Raw genomic sequence first — 21,075 nt, 5'->3', positions numbered from 1 at the left:
TTTTTTTTCAGTTTGGCAAGCCTGAAATGATACTCTGGATTTTGCATTTAGTAAATTGACTGATTTTAAGATATGAAGGCCACAGAGCTTTATTTTTACCATCTGATCAATAGGAACAAGTAACTACATAGAACCTAGAAGTATTTGCTTTGTTTGGAAAGATAAAGCATACTTTATATTTTATCTTGTTTTAGGGTATAAAAGAACATTTTAACCTTTCAGAAATCTTGTGATCACCTTAAAAAACATGTCAATAAAATTCTGCATGTTCCAAGATGCTGTGTAAATTCTTTGGGTTTTGCTCTTGGGGAAAAGGCTGACACCTACTCCTGATTTACATTTCAAGACAACTTGTAGTAAAGCAAGAAGGGGACTGACAACTTCACTATTTTCTGGTGACAGGTGACTCTGCTTCTCTTCCAAGATGTTATGCATCTCCCACTCTTCTTGTAATCCAAGTTAGATGCCCATAAGAAGAGCTATCAGTGGGTATTTTTCCTTCTCTGTTTTTCTAGAAGCCCAAATAACTACAATGTTGTAGCTTTTTATTTTCTGATACTTTACAAGTAATTCCAAGGCTTTTCAAACTGTTCTCCAATTTCAACCTTATGTACACTTCTACAACAGCTTAGAAAATACCCTATTTAATAAATTCAAAATGGAAGAGAAGAGCCAAAGATTGCTGTGGGAGAGCTAAACAGATATGAAATATATGTCTAAATGTAATTACTGATTACTTTTATATATCTATATAACCCAATTATGTTTTTATATAACTTTATTATGGGTTTTCCACAAACCAAAATACTTCTTTGCATTTCTAATCTACAGAATATAACAGTCTAACTTACAGAATATTGTGCACTGTGAGAAGGAAAATAGCTCCAACTCCTCTCCATACCATTGTGAATTTAAGTGATTCCTGTACCCGCAATAAAACCCACTCAGCACAGCTGTGCCACTCATTCCAAACCAGCATTTCCCTCCCTTCTCAGACACTTGTTCTCATTTTCCCAACTGTGGCTTTTTACCAGCAGAAAAGGAAAATATGTTCTCTCCTCAGACACCAGAGGCATAAACTGCCACAGCTCATCTTTTTCACAATGAGCCTCTGGTATGACAGTTCAAAATCATTAAAACTGACTGGAGATGCCAGTTTTAGAAGCTTTATTTTTTATTCAGATTAATTTGATTAAAGAAGCAGATGGAACACTTGTGGAAAAGGTTGTTCCCCAAGTAGAGTGTCCATGTACTGAACTGTTCCTACACAGCACCCTCCTTCCACAAACCATATTTTCTAACAGTTGAGATTCTGGACTGGTTTCAGGTATCAGCATATGGGACCAACTGTTGCAGTCTCATTTTAGCTGCTTTTTTTCCTAACTCTAAAGTCACTATTAAAGCAACAAACAATTACTCTGGCATCTAACAATTCCCATTATCACCTGCATTGCAAACCAGGCAACTCTGAAATAGCTGGCTTGCAACTATCATTTCTAAACACAAACTGCAAAAATATCCACCATGAACATTCAGCATCCAGCACTGAGAAACACAATTGTAAGGTCAATAATTTACTTGACTGATTCAATCTCACCAAATGTTCCTGTGACTGATCAAAACTGGAGATACCTTATGCACTGCAGTTTGTGATAGCATGAGCTCACTGCAGCAAACATTGTATTTGAAAATTGTATTGTTTTTCTAAAGGGGAATTTGCATTTATGAGAATGTCCTATATCAATTCCTCTGATAGAGGCTAACTCTAAGCTCTGTGCATGTTTTTAGTGTTTTAGGGAGTTCCATTTCTGCAAGCAAGGGGACAGAAGGATGGATAACCATTATCAGAGTCTTAGCCTAAAAATCCATGTTCCAGAACATTCTATGCCACATTCCTCCTCCCCTCCCCTCCTTGACTATTCATTTCACTAAAACCACGTCCTGTGCTTGTCTTCAGAAAGACTGAGGAAGTCTTTGGAGTGGTAAATGAGCTGCCTCAAAGACACTGTAGATGGGATTCAGCTCCAGATGATGACATTTACATTTTGACATCTACATAATAGCCAAGGTCTCCTGACTACCATGGAGCTGCTCAGACAGCACCTGCTTCAAGGCAAGCCCAGCCCAAGAAATACTGCAACACTTCAGAACTCTTACAAAAACTCCAAAAACTGGTTTTCAAAGAGCTAAATGAGGAGGAGTGATGTGGCTTCCTTAAGAAATTCCATATCCTCCTAATTTCCCTAATTTCATAAGCAGTTGACAGCACTCAGGGTTCAAGCCAACAAAGCAAAAATCAACAACAAACTCTTAAGGGCAGCTGTGATCCACACACTGCATATAAGGAATACAGCAATTTCAAACAATGTCAATGATTTATAAAGCTTTTAATTCAGAATAGTTGTTCCATCCAGGTGCCTATAAATAACCTTTAGTAATGGCAGTAACAGATGGTAATTACCTTACATCAAATTTATTTCTAAAATGTCTGGAAAAAGTAAAGGCTAGATACAAAATATTGACCAGATAACAGGCACATTTTTCTGTTTACAAGCTGTTTCTTACCTCCCACATGTATACATTGCTCTTAACTTGAGATCTTTTTTTCTTGTCACCAACAAATGGTCCAAACTTCTTGCCTTTCAAAATTGATTTTGTTGCCCAGACACCTGAGGAGACACATATCAGGAGTTAAAACCAATCTAAGTTATTCCAAGCAAATCTTCTACTCAAAATTCATATTCTTAAGATCATTCCAAACCAGACATCATCTCTACCCAGCACAGGGAGGCAACACAGCAACTCCAATTTCTGAGAGCTGCTATAGAAATCTGGTTTCTCTTTTCCCAGCTGCAGCACTCACCAAGCCGACTCTTGTCCACAGCAGATGGGAAGAGCCTCACGTCCTCAGGAAGGCCCCGAAGCACGTGCTCAGGAACATCATCCAAGGTCTCCACAGCTACAGGGGACTCACTTGTGTTCTACAAGTCAAAAAGCCAACCACCATTAACAGGCAAAAACAACTGCACAACAGGTGATCAACCCACACCAACTTCAAAACCTTCTGACTTGTAATTAAGGTAAAATTTCCAAACTCACCGCGCTGAGGATAATTTCACATTTATTAGCAATCATTTATTTCCCTTTCTCAAAGAATGACTTCCAGGCATACTCAACCTAATCAGTCCCCAAAATCAATCTAAAGTAGTTTCTTATCTTGCCTTATGTGACAAAGTGCCCTTTGTGAGAAAGACTAGAAAGTAACTTCAGGAGAAAACCAAACTCAAAGTTCCAAAAAGTGCACACAGTTAAAAAATCCAAAAAAGTTCCTGGCTCTGCTGACTGAAGTGAGCATGTTGCAGTAAATTAACCACTCCAACACTCCAATACAGACAGAGAACTTGCACTTGGAATACACCATGCACTCTGCACAGCTAGCAGGATGCTCTGCCTGGAACGGGGTAAGACAATGCCCTGTTTGCAAACCTGCAGCCAATGGAGGGCCATGCTGCTTTTGGGGTTGAATCATGCTGAAAGCCAGAGTTAAACGTCCTGGGGGTGAGGAGATGTGGCAGAGCTGACAGACAAGTGACACTACTGATACCCTGCCCAAGCTGCTGAGCTGGCACAGCTGCCTGGGGACACCTGAAGTCCAGCACTTCATCCCAGAAAAGCGAGACCCACGTTGGAACAGGGTCCTGACACACCCCTTCTTTCAGGGTGGGTGGAGATTCCTCCCTGGAGTGGGGCAGAAATCTTTAAAGCCATCCAGTGCCACCCCTGTGCCACAGGCAGGGACACCTTCCACTGTCCCAGGCTGCTCCAAGCCCCTTCCAACCTGGCCTTGGACATTTCCAGGGATCCAGGGGCAGCCCCAGCTGCTCTGAGCACCCTTACCATGGCCTCCAAAGCCTCCTTCCCTAAAGCCAAGCTAAACCTGCTCTCCATTCCCCCTTGTCCTGTCACTACAGTTCTTGGGGATTAAAGTGCATGTCAAGCTTACTGCTCTGAAACAAGAGAATAAAAGGGTTTTAACAGTAATTATTTCAGTATCATAAATGTTACTCACATTTCCTACATCAAGTAACAGCTCAGAGCTTTGGACAGCAGCTTATAATTAATACAAGAAGTTTTAAGGTATTTTTTATATTAAAGTTTGATAGGCAATATAAATCTAATAAATTATTTACTGTCCAGTAAGTGATTAGATCCATTTTATGGAGCCTCTAAGGTTCAATATTATTCTTATACTATTATCCACAGCATCACTACTCACACTTGTCAGAAAACAACCTGCTCCCTATTACCCACTTATAATTAACAAAACACTATTTCTGATAGAAATGACCAGAATTTCAGAGTTACAAGAATGCAAAGTTTCCTTAAAAAATCTGCTCACATTCTGAAAGAAGTGTGCTTGGTGAAAACCAACCCTTTATTGAACCACAAGCCCTAAAATAACTCCCTGCCTTCTGATATGGAACTCTAATAGTTCTGCTCAGGAACAAACACTGGTGGTAATGGCAGGAACAACTCTAACATTAAGGATGTTACACTTGAGCTCTGAAGCCATTTTTAGAAACAGGTTAAACTGAGAAATTTTTCCAAATAAACTTTAATTTTTTGGAAATTACTCTGGCTTTTACCTGTAACCATAAAGCAGAGAAACAACAGTAGTTTTCACATAGTTAATAAACTACTGAGTAATACTCAGAGTACTTTCCAGTGAGTACTTCTGAAATACACTGAAAGGTTACTGGAAATATATTTTAAAATGCATCTCAATATGCCACCCAATTTCATTTTTTTTCTCTCTAAAGCAAAACAGATAAAACTTCTCATCCCTCACTCCTCAGCACCCAGTCTTTGTCAGGGTGCTGCTACAGCAATCATTCACTACAACTGAAAACCCAACTTGCTGAGTGGAGTTAAAGAACAAGTCTTCTGCCAGTTTTAATTGCAACAACGATGAAAATTGTAAAACTCGAGCCAGAGCAAGGTTATTCTAGTGCTGCCTTCATGAGCCTTAACAGCTGCACAGAGAGCTATTTGTAGGGGAGAAAGACCCCCAGATTGGAAACCATGGAAGGGAGAGAATGCCAGAAATCCCCTCCCATCCAAGAGTGCAGACACCAGGGATACTTATTCATTAGTTAGAATAGCTGAAAAGCTATTCAAAGCAGAGCAAAGCTTTATTTTGCTCTTCCAACCACCCAAAAGGAAAAATATTGATGAAAGCAGCCTGATTTTCAGACATCTGTTTGCCTTGAACTGATAGGCAGGAAGTCCTGTCTCAGCTGAAAAAGAAACATGCTCCTCTCAGCATTATCAAAGAAATCTGAACTTCCCAGTACATTACCCCAGGATTTCATCCAGGGAGAAACAAGTCTATTTTCCCAGTGGTTTCTAACAATTTATATACAGAAATAGAAGAGGGTGGCTGACAGCTCTCAGAATGGTGCACTTCCAGTTTCAAGCTAAAAGCAGGATGGTTTTTTGGCTGGGTTTCATTTGGGGGTTTGGTTTCTTTGGAGTGATGCCTGGAAAGGCTGACCTGGAACAGAGACTAGACAGAGCAAAATGAATAAAATAGAATAAAATAGGTATTTATTGAAAGGATTCACCTTGGGCAGTGCAAGGACAGGGCTGCACCCAAATCAGATCCAGGATGGATCTCAGTCACGAGTTTTACACTTTTATAAGTTTTGGTTCATCTAGATTTTGGGGTCAATTGTCCAACCACAGCCCCAGGTTAGGAAGTCTCAACCCCCTGGCTTGCCCCCTTCCTTTATCTGTTTCTGCTTTTTGGGTACTGGAAGTCCTTGATTCTCCAGCTGGGAAGGGACTGCTGTGTCTAATTACTACTAACACCTAACATGAAGTTTCACAATTACACACCAAGTAGCAGAGAATATAAAAATATAAAAACTAAAACCCAAGGCATCAGGAGAGTGTTGGTTTTGGTTTGGTGTTTGGATGAGCAGTTAAAAATCTCAAATCTCAACCCTGCAAATAAATTTGAACCTATCAAAACAGACTCACCTGATTCAGAAGAGTACAGCACTGTGATAATCTTTGATTTTCCTGGTATATTCCTTAATAGCCACACCTTTTAACTGTAAACATCCCCAAACTGTTCTACCAGTTAAGAAGTGTATTTGTATGGAGTAGTACACAATCAGAACGTTATTGTGCATCTACCTACATAAATCAGAGATTAGCAGGACACCCAGAGAACACAACACTCAGACTCATCCAGCACTTGTCATATTAATGGATTTCACTAGAAAATTGCATATGGCCTTTACACAACAATACAATTCACACCTCAAATGAATAGTAATATGCAATCAAATTCAAAACAGTAAAATAAACAATTTAGTTCAGTCAAATCACTGCAATCTCTTTTTATTTGCAATTTAGATGTAGCTACTTGAAACGCTTTCCAGATCACAACTTGTCCCTAAGCAATGTCTGTCTACTAAAAAGAAATGCTGTATTTCAATTATTTTTCTACCAAGATTTATAATCACATTGAAATTTATTTTTCTGTTTACAAAATTCACCACTTGATAAGGGCAGTGCACCTCTGCATGTCCTACAGCCAAATTTTGCATTTATCTGAAGCCTTAACATTATTTTTCACTCCTTCCAAGGCTGCAATTTTGAATACACAAACACCTAAAGCTTATTTCACTTCTAAGCTTCTTACTCTGAAGTTCATCAGAAAATTATATTCTAGCATTTAAATCAGCCAGTGTGAAGTGACCTTAGAACAATCCAAAGGACCTTTGAATGCTGAAATGGTGCCTTAACTGAAACAATCTTTTCCTGTTTGCATCAAATCCAGAGCCCAGACACAATGACAGTACCTTTTACCACATTAAGCAACTTTTCACACCACTTTCAATATAATTGTACTCATGAACCAACCACAGATTAGTCTATAATGTTACAAACAGCATTTAAGCAACAAGATATTTACAGGTGATGAAAGATTAGAGGGAAGAGGAAAGAAACCATCCTGAACAGTGCAATGAATAACAGACAGCCAAGCCAGTTAGTGCCATGTTAGGGTTGGAAACAGGATTGGGATAAATGAGAAGAGAAAGGAAAGGAAAGGAAAGGGAGGAAGGGAGGAGAAGTTAGAAGAGGTGGTTGAGGAAGGGCAGCTGTGCCAGCTCTGGGCACAGAAAAGCACACAGGTCTCTCCTTGTCCAGGCACCTCACCTGGCTACCCCTCTTTGCCACACACACAATTTGCATGCTTGAAAATTAAATATGTATTGGAAATACTTGATATAATCATTGAAAAATGCAGAAGGAATGGGGGGAGGAAGTTTCAGTACAAGTGCAGGTGTCCTTTGCTCCTGTACTTCTCAGCACTTCTCGAGTAACTGCCATTGCTCTTCACCCAAATTCCTCCTACTCTGTCTCAGTGCAGGCTGAGATAATGCTACCCATCAAACCCCATGTTTGCTTGGGGTTTTTAAAATAAATTATTCAGCTATTCTGATGAACTAATTTACACATTAGAGGAAGATCTCTTCTTAAAAGAAGACACATACTGCCTATCCTGCAATCTTCCAAGAAACCCAAAAACATGAACTCCAACTACAGATGGGGGTTTTTAAATCCTTTTTCTCCTTACAAAAAGAAGGCCATATCAAAGAATTTAAGAAAAGGTTTTCATTCACTACTTCAAGATTTTTGTGGGATAAACCACAAAACTAACAGTGTTTTCATATAAACCAAATCAACACAAGCCCAGTTAGTTTCATGGTCACCAAAGTCACACCAAAAGCAGAGACAAGCAGAATGAAAGAAACATGAGAACAAACCACTTGAAAGATGTTTGGCATCAGGCAAAAACATTTCTTATACAGACCTGGCACTACAACTTGTCAACAGTGAATGAAATGACAAGGGCACTGCAAGAAAAAAACACCACAGGGTTGATGCTAAATACTAAATACACACAATATGAATGGTCAGTGAACAATTAAAAGCTCCACAAGCTTTGGAAACCAAAGGTGAAAGCCAGAAACACCAAGGAGAACCCTAAGCTGTTGTAAGAAGTCCCTGAGGGAGGATCATCTCACCCTTTAACTGTAAGATAACACTCATCACAGCATGGCATAAATGAGATCAGCAGTCCCTATAAGAAAAATGAGGACTTTTGATACAGAACAGAAATCTAACTTAATTCTAGAAACAAATCACAGTTGTCATAGATAGGTAATGTGACTGATGGGCTCAAAGAAACCCAAAGTTTCCTTTCCTTTTTCCATTGTCCTCACTCACATCCACAGATGCTATTATGACTCATCCAAAAATCAAATTTGACTTAAGAGAGGCATGAGTGGATCATCAAAATGGAAAATGAGGGTTAGTTGTTTGATCCAAATGACTTCTAGAAAAAGAGAAGGGGGTTTGTTATCAATAGGTGATGTGATGGATTGGCTCTCAAGTTAATGGATGAATATTGTGTAATGTTAAGAGAAGTTTTATTCATGTGTAGTTATGTTATTGTGATTTGTTGAGATACCCTCAGTTCTCCCCACAGTCCCCTTCTCCCCTTGGTATTGCTGCCCCCAGACAGCCCTGGGTGTGAAAGGCTTGTGGAGGGAGGGTGTGCACCTGTGCCCACTGCATGGGATGGAAAAGGCTGTTGGGGGGACAGTGTGACAACACCTGTCACATCAAGCTGTAAGAAAGGAGTCTCCACTAATAAAGGGCAAAGAAAAGTTGAGTGACAGACTTTGGGAGGGGTACAAAAGGCAGAGCAGCCACTTTGTAGATGAGCACATGGCACATGGTCACGCTCCCAGCACTGCCTCTCTCCTTAGTCTGTCCTTTGCTGGATTTATTAAGGTTTAATAAACCTCTGAAATGTTAAAAGTGAGTGTCTTTTCTCACAGGTGTAGGAACACAACAGACAGGACACCAGGGGACAGGACACACAAGAAGGAAGCAGTCAATAGTAACAATTACAGATTAGGATCTACACTTTTCAGAGTTTTAGCAGAATCCAAACCTTATTGGAATGACCAATAAGGATTATTCCTCAAGAAGACAGAGCAATAGGCTGATGGCTTCATGCCACTGAGTGCATCAAAACAAATCCTTCAGGTGAAAAAATTTCAATTCTCAATAGAAATCTTGAAGTTGCAGTTAACCCTGCTCCCCAAAACAAACTGTAAATACTTATAAATGTGCTAATGCAAATGTCATTTCTATTTTATATATATAATTCTATAGACAAATATGATATAATACAAGTATGTTTTTTCATAATGCATTGATAAGAGAGTGTATTTTGCCTTTTATCTTTTTAATATGTGCAAATATACTGAAGACTTTTTACTTTAAATCAGAGGAAAAAAACCAACAGAAAACATCCCATCAACCCATTCCACGCTGAAATTACTTATCCATATATTTCCATGAGTTCACAGAAAACACACTTCAGCAAATGCTAACTGTACTCAGGCCTGCTGCTGATCAAATAAGGATAATAAAAGCACACACAGACATTGGAGTATACAAAGCATTTTATACAACTGTGTACTGTGGTTGTTTCTCGCTCATAAAGTTTCTGTTCATGGGTGACTTTTTCAGCAAAGGAGAAATGGCTTTCCTGCAGTGGGATATCCTGTCACATTCCCATGCCAAAGTGGCTTGGTAAGATCAGCCAGAGAGAGGAGGACTTGTGAGAAAAATCTGAGGCAATATGTACTTTTTCTAGATCTCTAAAAACCACAGCTGTGTGTGACAGACAAACTGATGGACAATTCCTACTTGGATAAACACATGCAGAATAAAATGCTGCACAGTTGGTGCTGACTAAAACACCCTCCAGTCAGGATATTTGTGACTCCACACAGCAGAGTGCTGCTCCACAAAGGAAATGTGATTTCCACTTGGCTCCAGGAGAAACACTTCAGATTTCACAAGTGTGACATTTCCCAATCAATCAATTCATGGCACACTGCTTACTGCATATTTGAAAAAGGAATGTGATTGTAAAAGGATTTTTAAAAATTGAAGTCTTCAATTTTCAAACCATTTTTGTAAGGAACTGAATTATTACATGCAGCTTCAGGAGGAAATAGAATTTCTGGAGCAGTGTTCTTAGCAGAGGTGCCAGGAGGAGTAACTTAAACACTGCTAAAGGGAACTCACAAAAAACTTGAATCCGTGAAATAACAGACATCTCACCACCATACACACTGTACAATGGATAATTATAAAATTTAATGAGGCCAAAGATTTTAAAGAACATTTATAGTGGATGATTTACTTTTCTTATTAATAATTAACTGTTCTAAGCAATTTGATAAAGTCTTACAATTCTACTCACCTGATTCATTTTGAATTCCTGTTGTGTTCTGAAAAGATACAACAAAGAAACTCCTTTGATTACATGCACCCTAAAAAGAAAAACAGACAATTGTAACACAAACCTATGTACAAATTTACATTGAACTGAAAGTGCACACAGAGCTGCAGTTTCTCTTCCTAAATTGTCTGTAGAAAAGCAGCATTTTGCTTTAGAAAAAATCTGTTCTAAGTTAGAGTTTTGTTATTACAGCTCAAATGTGTCTGAATAATCTCAACATGGATATCTCCCATGAATCTTTTTCCTACTTTAAATGATGTTATAACAGATGTGCTCAGGTGAGATTGTTCTCTTTGCTTTTTCAAGTAAGTTAGTTTGCTCAAGATTGAGTACTTAAAAGAACTTTACAAGTCAGATATTTTTAGAATTTTATATCAAAGTATTATGGAAGGCTTTATGTGGTTTTCAAATTTTAAAAATATATGTATTGAGTCCCTGCTCTTCTGTATTGGAAACAGGAAAATAGTTCTTGAATTGAGCTGTACTGAGGTATTTTATTGCACTAATGCATTTTACATTCCTTTTAAATAAAAGCCTGAGATTTCAAAAGGTATCTGACAAAAATACCTAGTTCAAGTAGGCATCAAATTTGGAAACTCCCAACTTGAGGGAAACTTAATGAGAATGATGCCATATCTAAAGGTCAAGATCAACCCACTTCCTTTCTTTGTCAATGTATACAAAACAGCTTTTTGGCAAATTAGACCAAAAACTTTTAGTCCCCTTGTCATACAGAATTTTCAATAAATTAAGATCCCTCATTTTTGACAGTTAACTGGTCCCTCGTAATTTAAAGCACTTTATTCAAGCACTGCTATTTCTTCCCTATCTTTAGTTTTCCAACTGCAACAATGATCAAATGAATTTTTTTACTAAGTACTCTGCATAAGTACTAACACTTAATTTAAAATAAGTTCAGGCAAAATCTACTCCAAGTAAATTTCACATAATCCCTCACAGCTTTGCACTGAAAGAATTCTTAATGCTGTGCAAAAGTGACAACACTGCCAAGCATCATTCAAATGTTACCCTGCTTAAGAAATTCATAAAAAAAGGAAAAATGTCCTTGGAAATTATATTTCTGTTTAGCATCTCTTACAGATTTAACTCTTTTGTCCCAGTGTTTCCATACCATGTGAGCATTTAAACAAAAAGCTGAAACATCTGTATTTCAGCTCCAGCTTTGCAGCTGATTCTGAGGGATTTAAAGTTTGCCAGCAAAGGCTAGTTCTGGGATAAGGAGCTGATCTGAACAGCTTGTACACATCCAAAGAAAAGCATTCCTTTTGGAATGCAGTATTACTGACTTCCCAACTTATTTCAGTACTGGAGTCAGTATAAACAGCTGTACTTAAGCTGAGCCCTGAATATAAGGGAAAAAACCCATCAATCTTGTTCATTGGCCATTGTGACAAAACCCATGCAACATCATTTCAGAAATGAAATCATTTGTGTAGCAGGAGAGGCGTCAAAGAATTTCCTAGTATGAAACCAACCTTACTTTTAGTATTAAATTTCTCATTTTTCTATCCTGTTAGAATATTTTTATACAATTACATAAAGTCAAGAAAAGCCAGAACGTCTCATGCACCCAGGAGCAGCAGGCTGTGGCTGGCATGAGTTTATGCTGTTATATAAACATGAGTTTATGTTGTTACTGTCTCCACCTGCCCATTTCTACCTTTTCTCCTCCCTTTTATCAAAGATCATCATTCCCTCCATGCCACAGCTCTTCACACGATCACTTTTGATCACAAATCAGGATTTTGAAAAGCAGACAAAATCTATACTAATTCAAAAATATTTTGCTTAGAATTAATTGTTAGCAAAGAATTTTCAAAACAAAAATAATGGTATTTTTACAAACTTCAGAAATATTTTATTCAACTCTTATACAACTGCCTGTATCCAAACCTCTCAATGGTATTTCTTAGCAGATGACAACATATCTCAATGAACTGATGTAGTTAAACATTCACACAGCACAGTTTATGCAGATTCTTAACAGACTGTACTACTCTATATTCTTTCAACTACCAATTACCAGTGGAACCACTTGAGAATAAAACAGAATTAGGTGAGAAATTAAATTTGTAGTAAACCAAAAGCTTTAACAAGTATTTTTAAAGCTATTAATTTAAAATACGCTCTTCATATTAAAATTTTATACCTGCACTTCTGCAATTTTTCCCCTCTTCCACATTACTTATTTTGTTAACAGTGAAAACTGTGTGGAAAGCAAGATTAACTGCACTGGCAAATAAATAAAATTAATACTGCACAGAGTCTCTTGTGTGCAGCCACTAGTTTTCTTTCTACCTAAAATGAAACATTGAAATGAAATGAAATGAAAATGTGAAATGAATTCTACAACTGCTGCCCAAACATTAGATCCCAGCACAATCAGTGAGTACCTACAAGGTCTTTACTCTCATCACTGCAGGCAGGAACAAGCCCTGACTCCAGACACCAATGAATTCCCAGTTTCATGCAGTCAGGCCCTAGGTGGGATCTCCAGAAAAGCCCCAAAGAAAATCATGCTGCTCTGAGGTGTCACCAGGGCAATGTGACATCTATTAAAGGCACAATGATGGCCCCATCAAATCAGTTTTAAAGTTAGCAGTAGTTGCCAACTGCATTAGTATTCCGAAAAATTCACTCAGCAGCCCCATCAAATACAGATAACAAATATTTTCATCCAAACTTTCCTTCAAACTCAACAGCAACACAACCTGACCTATTCAAGGCCTGGATATTGTTAATAACATTTCCCCCAGTGAACTTCAGCCATTCACTGACAGCCCTAAGAAAAGAACAATAAGTGAAGCACACACACCAGCAAGCTGAACTTTCAAAATTAATTCTCAGAAAACATTGCCAAGTCATATTGATTTGAAACCACTACAATTACTGCTTTATCTCGTAAGTACAAAAATACTACACACTTACTCAAGACATTAAAGCATCTGGGAAACAAAGAAAAAAAAAAGGAGATCTACTGCATCATCTTATCTTAGTTACAGAAAAGTTCCTTTTATAAAGGCTCAGTTTTAGGCAACAAATTATATTTATTCATATAAGAATATACAAGGCATTTGTATTTAAGGAAACATTGTGGTCTGTAAAACAAAATGCTTAAAGCAAAAAGTATTTTGACATGATTTCTGAATCTATGCTTCAGAATTTTAAATATTCCCTTAGAAAATCTATGACTTGTTAGGAATAAAGTCAGCAAACAAAAGCAAGTAATTTTATTCAAAACCAGCATTGCAGATCATCCCTTTCCAATTCAGTCAGATGGAAACAGACTACTAAGCATTCCTAGGTTTTACTAAGTAGACTATTTTCGATTTTATAAGCCATATTTATAATTTCTGTATGTGGGGTTTTTTTAAATCCCAGAATCAAAAAGCATTTTGAAAGAGAATGCTGCTTCCAATTCAGAGAAAGGAAAAGCCAGGCATGAGAGTATCAATCCTATTTTGGAAGCTGAAAATGGGACATGCATTACGTCACTGCTCCAGTAAAAACCTGTTCATTAGAGAACCAGGAACAACTTGAAAGTCTTCATGGCCTGTTTTCCTAATGACCAGGCTCCAGGCTGGGATCTGCACAGCTCTTGGCTTTGTTTCACTTTCTAGATGCAGCACAGGACCATTTTTTAAACACCAGGACAGCTACATGGTTTCAATTCAATACTGAAATATCCTCATCCACTAATTTTTCGTGCATTAGGCGAAATAAAGTTTGCTAATTTAAAAACATAAAGTTCATGTTAATTCTAAAATATGCATGTGATAGGGCATCCTGTTTTGCATTTAATTGCAAAGACATCTTCAGTTACTCAAGGCTGCCTGAATAAAAACAGAGAAAAAATGGGCAGACTGTAATTTTCTGAACACTAAAATCTCTTACCCATTGTCCAGTAAGAAAAAAGAGTTTGCTTACTGCCACGTAATCAAAGCAACTGTTACACCTCAGAAGGTTTATTCAGGTAACCAAGATAATGAGCCAAGAAATCACCAACACAACACAAACCCCGGGTTTATTAATTAAACAGCAACTAGTCAAGAGAAGTCAACAGAAAATAACAAGTCTCTAAGTGCAAATATGCAGAAATACCACTCCAATCTTCAGATATGAGTGCACTCTAATTTTACTCGAAAATGCAGTAAAACCCAATGAAAATTTTCTCAGGTAAGTACACTGCTGATTTATTACTATGTGAAAAAGCTGATTTCAGTCATTTGACAACACAGGAATCATCCTCTCACTTTTGACTACAGCATGTTTTATACAGAGGTGAAGAAGAAATATTTTTCAGCTTATTCTCAGTGGAGAAATAACACATTGGTAAAAGAAATTATGTCATTTGGGCAGTCAAGTATCAGGATCATATCTGCCCTTTCCATGAGAACAAGTTCAACAGCAATGATATTACAGTACTTTAAACAGGTTTGCCAAGGCAGGAATGCATTACTGGTCATCCCTAAACCTCTCTGAATTTCTGTTTCCAACAGAGAGACACCCAATAGGCAGCATCAACCTTTTATACACTTTATATTACTTGTTTATCCCTAAAGATCAAGGCTTTTGTGTGTAACAGTGATGGACTTCCAGACTCATTTCAGTTCTTACAGAAAAAAACTTTCTGCTTTACTGCTCTTCCATTCCCAAGCAAATTTTCAATAGTAAAAAATGGATGTGTTATACAAATGCACAGAAGTGCCTGAACATTATTCACCTTCCTTCCATGCTGAGCTATAGAAAGCCATTCCTAGGATTCCCATAAAACAGGCTCCAGCTCAGGAATCTCCAAACACCACACCTATCATGGCATTTCTAATAAAGATACTGTATCCAAAGTGATTATTTGCCCTTTAATTAACATAACTAGGGTTTCACTGTAAGTGCCACTTATTTTTATGGTCTATGCTGTGGACTGTGGAGGCACTGCCGTCCCAGCAAATCCTGAGAGCCATATCCTTGAAAACCAGCAGGTCCCTCCACATGGTTCTCACTGCTGTCTCTGCAAGCCAAAAAGTTCTTTTATTTCTTAAAAGTCACTCCCTAATCAATCAGTGATGCAGAACTCCATCTGAAAAGTGCCAATGCTCTCACTCAATCACCATCATGCTTTTCTGCAGTTGGAGGAGCTGGAAATCCCTACATCAAGGAAAGCCCTGAATTCTTATCATACCCACTGTTTTTATTGAAATGTTTTAAGTGTGAGAAGATAACAACATAGAATCATGGAATGGCTTTAAGAGACCTTGAAGCTCATCCTATCCCCTGCCATGGCAGGGACACCTTCCACCATCCCAGGCTGCTCCAAGCCCTGTCCAGCCTGGCCTTGGACACTTCCAGGGATGGGACAGCCACAGCTGCTCTGGGCACCTGTGCCACAGCCTCACCACCCTCATGGGGAACAGCTTCTTCCATGCACCCAACCTAAACTTCTCCTCTTTCAGCTTGAAACCACTACTTCTTGTAATCACTACATTTCCTGGTGAGGAACATAATAATTACATGCTGTACATCTCCAGTTACCCTAATCCATTAAGTATATTTGAATAAGCTGGAAAAGACTTTGCATCCAAATAATATGCCCAGAGTCCAGAGCACAGACTGAGAACAGCAAACTGGGGCAGCATAAGAAGCACAAGCAGCCCTGCTGTTCTCTACAGCTGTACTGCTGCTCACTCAAATGTGAAATAAGAAAAATAGTTCTCTTGCCACTGAATGATCATTTAGCAAGTGCAGCCACAGCACCTTCTCTTCCTTCCTCAACAGCTGAAAACAACTTCAAGTTTTCTTTACTGCTTCAGAATGGAAATTTTGCAGCTTCATATGAATTTGAAACCACTGGAAACTTCACTGAATACTTCAGCTACCTGTCCATAAGATGGTTATCAGCAATGCTCTGCAGGCTGCTCTGCCTTCAAATAAAAAATGCACTTAAGATACATTTCTTGAGCTGTTCTACATGTCTTACACAAATATTTTTCATCTCAGCTCAAACATTTTTTCCCCCATGGTACCACTGTACCAGCAAGAATTATTCTTTGACTTAGAATAATAATTCACAGATGGTCATTTGCAATGAGGGACCAATTCTGGAGTTAATTTCTTCAAGCCCTGCTCACTCAGCTTGGCAGAGCATGACCTGCAGGAGCCTCGGGGCCTGCGAAGTGCCAGAACTTCTGCACACACTTTGAAAGAGCAGAGTTCTCTCAGTATCGGGCTGGTAGCGGCGGGAGCCAGCCGACACTTCCGAGGCAGCATTTTCAAGCTAAAAAAATTGAAAAAGCCGCCCAGGGGACGGAGCATCTTCCTCCAAGCGGCCTCCCTCGCCATCTCCCGCCGTCGCTTCCCCTCCCCGAGGCGCTCCCGCGTCCCGGCGGGCACAGGTCCCGCACCTGCCGCCGCTGCCCTCCCGCCCCCGGCCGCCGCCTCCCCGCGGACCCCGGGGCGGCTCCGCATCCGCAGCAGCCTCCGGGGGGCCCCGTCCCCGCTCCGCCGGCTCTGCCCCGCGCCCGCCCGGCCCGGCCCGGTGCGCCCGGCGGGTCCCGCCGCCCCCCGCTCACCCGGGCCCCGCTGGCGGCGGAGCGGCCTCAGCGCCGGCACCGTCCGGGCGCCATCTTGTCTCCAGCCTCGGAAGTGACGTTGGGGGGAGGCCGCGGGAGGGCCCGCGCGGGACCCCCGGAGCCCCTTCCTGCCCTTCCTTCATCGTCCTCATCGTCCTCATCCCCAGAGCCCCCAGAGCCCCTTCCTGCCCTTCCTTCATCGTCCTCATCGTCCTCATCCCCAGAGCCCCTTCCTCCCCTTCCTTCATCGTCCTCATCTGCCTCATCCCCAGAGCCCCCAGAGCCCCTTCCTGCCCTTCCTTCATCGTCCTCATCCCCCTCATCCCCAGAGCCCCTTCCTGCCCTTCCTTCATCGTCCTCATCTCCCTCACCCCCAGAGCCCCTTCCTGCCCTTCCTTCATCGTCTTCATCGTCCTCATCGTCCTCATGCCCAACAGATCATTCCTGCCCTTCCTTCATCGTCCTCATCGTCCTCACCCCCAGAGCCCCTTCCTGCCCTTCCTTCATCGTCCTCATCGTCCTCATCCCCAGAGCCCCTTCCTGCCCTTCATCGTCCTCATCTCCCTCATCCCCAACAGCTCATTCCTGCCCTTCGTCATCCTTAAACGCCTCATCGTTCTCATCCCCCTCATCGTCCTCATCCCCAGCAGCCCATTCCCTCCCTTCATCGTCCTTATTCCCAGAGCCCTTTCCTGCCCTTCATTGTCCTCATCCCCCTTTTCAGCTCCATTCCCCTCATCCTCAACAGCCCATTCCTGCCCTTCATCATCCTCATCCCCAACAGCCTCTTCCTCCCCTTCATTGCCTTGCAGCCCTTCATCACCTTCATCCCTAACAGCCCCTTTTGCCTTCATGCTCTACATTGCCTTCATGCTCTACATTGCCTTCATGCTCTACATCCACCCTTCATCACCTTCATTCCATTTGTTCCCTTCATCACCTTCATTCCATTCATTCCCTTTACCCCTTCCTTCCCTTCATCACCTTCATTCCCATTCCCCTTTCATTCCATCATTGCCTTCATCCCCAACACCGCCTTCTTCCCGTTAATGCCCTTCATCCCTTTTCACCCCTTTCATCCCCTCCATTCTTTGAGCCCCCCTCAGATCACCTCACATGCCCCAGCCACCTCCATCCACTACCCCCTGCCAGACAATCAACAGGTTCTCCAAGCTCTCTTTCCCATTGCTTTGGGGTTTTTTTTTAATGTGTTTTTTCATCTTTTTGTAGTCAAGTAGCTCCACGGGTTTCTCACCTGTGACTGAAAACGATAAAAAAGCCAACGAAGTAGCTGAGGGGAAATTATTTGGGTCACTGAGGTGATGTGAGGACTGACCCTCACTGCCCTGAGGAACCCAGGCTTGGGACCTGTTTTTGCTGCACATAAATTGTATTGTTCCATCTAAACCAAGTTTTTCTCACTGCAATTTCTGAGCAAGTACCTGACAGTGAAAAAACCGTCCATAATCACCTGCTGGGAGGTGTCTGTATTGGTACTGCAGGACATAACAGTGTCTGCGCCCTTAATTTCTCTCTCCCCTGAATATTCTGTTCGTAATGCAGTCAAAGATGCATTCCTCCCAGGCTAGCAGTGTATTTTACCAGGAATTGTTAAGAATTTGCCATTTTCCCAGAGGATAATCCCCAATTTAAATCCATAGGACATTAATACAGTTACAGATAAGAGTAAGTTCAGAGATGTTTTACATTTATTTGATCATGTACATCAATGAGTAACATTAAAACTGCCAGTAAGGCTGACACAAAAAAGTACTTATGTAGCATCAGGACAGAGGAATCCCATTCCATTCCATGAAGCTGCAAGATTTCCTCAGCAAGTAGCCCAGCAAACCATCTGTCTGCTCACTCTTATCAAAACAAAGCTTTTTAAAAACAATCCACCATATTACCAAGAATCATAGCTACAAACATAATCTTTCATACATCTGCAAGACACTCACTGCCAGGGAATTTGAACACCTCTGCATTGATGCTTAGCTTTGGCAAGCCACAGCAGGCTGAAAAATAACAGGACACAGAGATTTTTCCACCTGGAACACTCAGGATGCCTTTATATTACAAATGATGTATAATCAGTTTTGAAGCCTCTAATTTTAGTAGTAAGAAAACCTCAAATATGTTTAAACTACTTTGACCTATTATATAAAATTAACTTTAATTTAACTGTTTTAAAATTTAATTTTATAAGTGATCTAGACTAGCTGCACCTTTGTAAGTCTGGGGTAATTTTAAGAAAAATCAAAGTTCCTATTTAAAATGTTAGAGCCCTACACCTGTTACAGAAAAATTTAAAACATAGAACAAATTACATACCAAACTAGCTAGAATCTGAACCTTTCTACCTTCAAGATTAAGTAGAAGAATCCCTAAAAGTATCACAAATACAAATGATAACTTTTCTCCAACTGTATTAATAAGTCATCCTTATTTTTCCCACCTTTATATTGAGAATATCTACCATCTGGTGGTGTTCCAGGGGAGCTGCACTTTCAATTTACACATTCAGTTGTCAGAGAAGCCTTTAAATCTTTATCTGAATAAAGTTCTGAACACATTTTTTTTTGTATTCTGAAAACATCAGTATTTCTGCTGTTGTGCTCTCTAAAATGATGAATAAACTTTTCTGCTTGCTTGGAGGTGTGTAAGCACACACTAGCAAAAATCTTTTTGTAAATCTTGGGTGTCTGACTGAATATATTCAGGGTGACTGAAAAGGTAACTCCTGGTTAGAGAGAATTAACTTCTTGTGAAAATCTTAGTGAGCCATGGCAGGAAAAAACATTTCTAGAAAAGGGGTTTTTCATCAGAAGTTCTAAAGTAGGTGGTCTCCAGTGATACCAGTATGGCCAGTTGTTCCCTTGTTAAATAGGACAAGGTCTCTTTTATTATAACTTTCTGTTCTGTTCTGGTTTGTCCTTATAAACACAGAATACAATGTGCTGCATGCTATGGCTCTGGGAAAGACTGAACTGCTTGGCTTACTGGTTATTTATAGCTCTGAATTTAAACAATATTACCATCTTTTTCTAGAAGTGCAGTGGAAAATAAAGAATCGACTGAACTGCTAAGATATTTTTGGAAGTTGTTCTCAAAATGTCCTAGGGAATGATCTTAAGATTAAGCATTAAGCATTCCTGCTGGTGTAGGTGAGCCCTTTTAACCTCAAGGTCCTTTACAATCCTCATTTCTGCTTTCTACAGCCTGCACCATTAACAGATCATGTCACAAAAATCTAATTTTTCACAGCTTAAAGCAAGCTTTGACACAAATGTCTCATGGTTTGGTTGTCACTCTTGTCTGTGTTGTCACTCACCTGTTCCATGGTACAAAAGTTCCTCATCAGCAGACCCACAAGTGCTGCTTTTCCCACAGCTGTGGAGTGCTCCCTTTTCAGAACCACTTTATGGAGTTGCTGATAGGTCATACCTCGTTAGTTTTAGATATTTGGGTTCTAGATCCTGCCCCAGGGGGGTTTCCCACAGCTCCCATTTGACAGACTTTAGCAAAAGGGTAACCAGGATATCTGATGGGACAGGAGAGCGCTGTTTAGTCAGTTCTGTTGATTCATTCCCTCTTAATCACCCTCAAGACTTTTACCCTGTTTTACACAAGAGATGACTCCTGTCCAAGGCAGGTAATTGCCCTCTCCAGAATGTGACAGCTTCAGTCCAGCAGGTAAATTCTGTAGGACTTGATAGAATGGGTTGGATTGGGCCTTAAGGATTTTCCAGTTCTACCCCACTGCCATGGCAGGGACACCTTCCACCATCCCAGGCTGCTCCAAGCCCTGTCCAGCCTGGCCCTGGACACTTCCAGGGATGGGGCAGTTGAGCTAAGATAGACTCAGTAGCCATTTCCTGCATGCTACTCACACTGACTAAAATTAATCTGCATAAATGACACAACAGTGTCACAGGGCTAAAGATAAAGTTCACTAAAATGTCAATTTATCAATGGCATTGGACAATCTCCATTGCAAGCTGGAGCAGGTATTTTAGGACTGTCTCTATAAACTGATTTGAACACTATAGGATTGGGTCCAGAATACTGATGACCATGAGTTTC

General features: G+C 40.2%; 1 protein-coding gene across 3 annotated transcripts in view; it reads right to left on the bottom strand.

The window, feature by feature from the left end:
* LOC117006768 (PR domain zinc finger protein 2-like) overlaps nucleotides 1–17,049 on the bottom strand; it is a 62,567-nt gene extending 45,518 nt beyond the window's left edge. For 2 of the 3 annotated variants that reach the window (XM_033079344.2, XM_033079342.1), the window contains exons 1-4: nucleotides 16,990–17,047; nucleotides 10,364–10,433; nucleotides 2,864–2,981; nucleotides 2,566–2,669 (exon numbers count right to left, since the gene is read on the bottom strand). In XM_033079344.2, the coding sequence (XP_032935235.1) occupies nucleotides 2,566–2,669; nucleotides 2,864–2,981; nucleotides 10,364–10,372 (231 nt within the window). In that variant the 5' untranslated portion in view covers nucleotides 10,373–10,433; nucleotides 16,990–17,047. Of the gene's footprint in view, nucleotides 1–2,565; nucleotides 2,670–2,863; nucleotides 2,982–10,363; nucleotides 10,434–16,989 lie in introns of all 3 variants that reach the window. The other variant, XM_033079343.2, reaches the window with a different exon arrangement.
* Between the last annotated feature and the right edge of the window lie 4,026 nt (nucleotides 17,050–21,075).

The sequence above is a fragment of the Catharus ustulatus genome, chromosome 24 (genome assembly GCF_009819885.2).
Source record: "Catharus ustulatus isolate bCatUst1 chromosome 24, bCatUst1.pri.v2, whole genome shotgun sequence".
NCBI lineage: Eukaryota > Metazoa > Chordata > Aves > Passeriformes > Turdidae > Catharus > Catharus ustulatus.
Note: the sequence above shows the minus strand (reverse complement) of the source record. Positions and strands in the feature narration are given on the sequence as shown.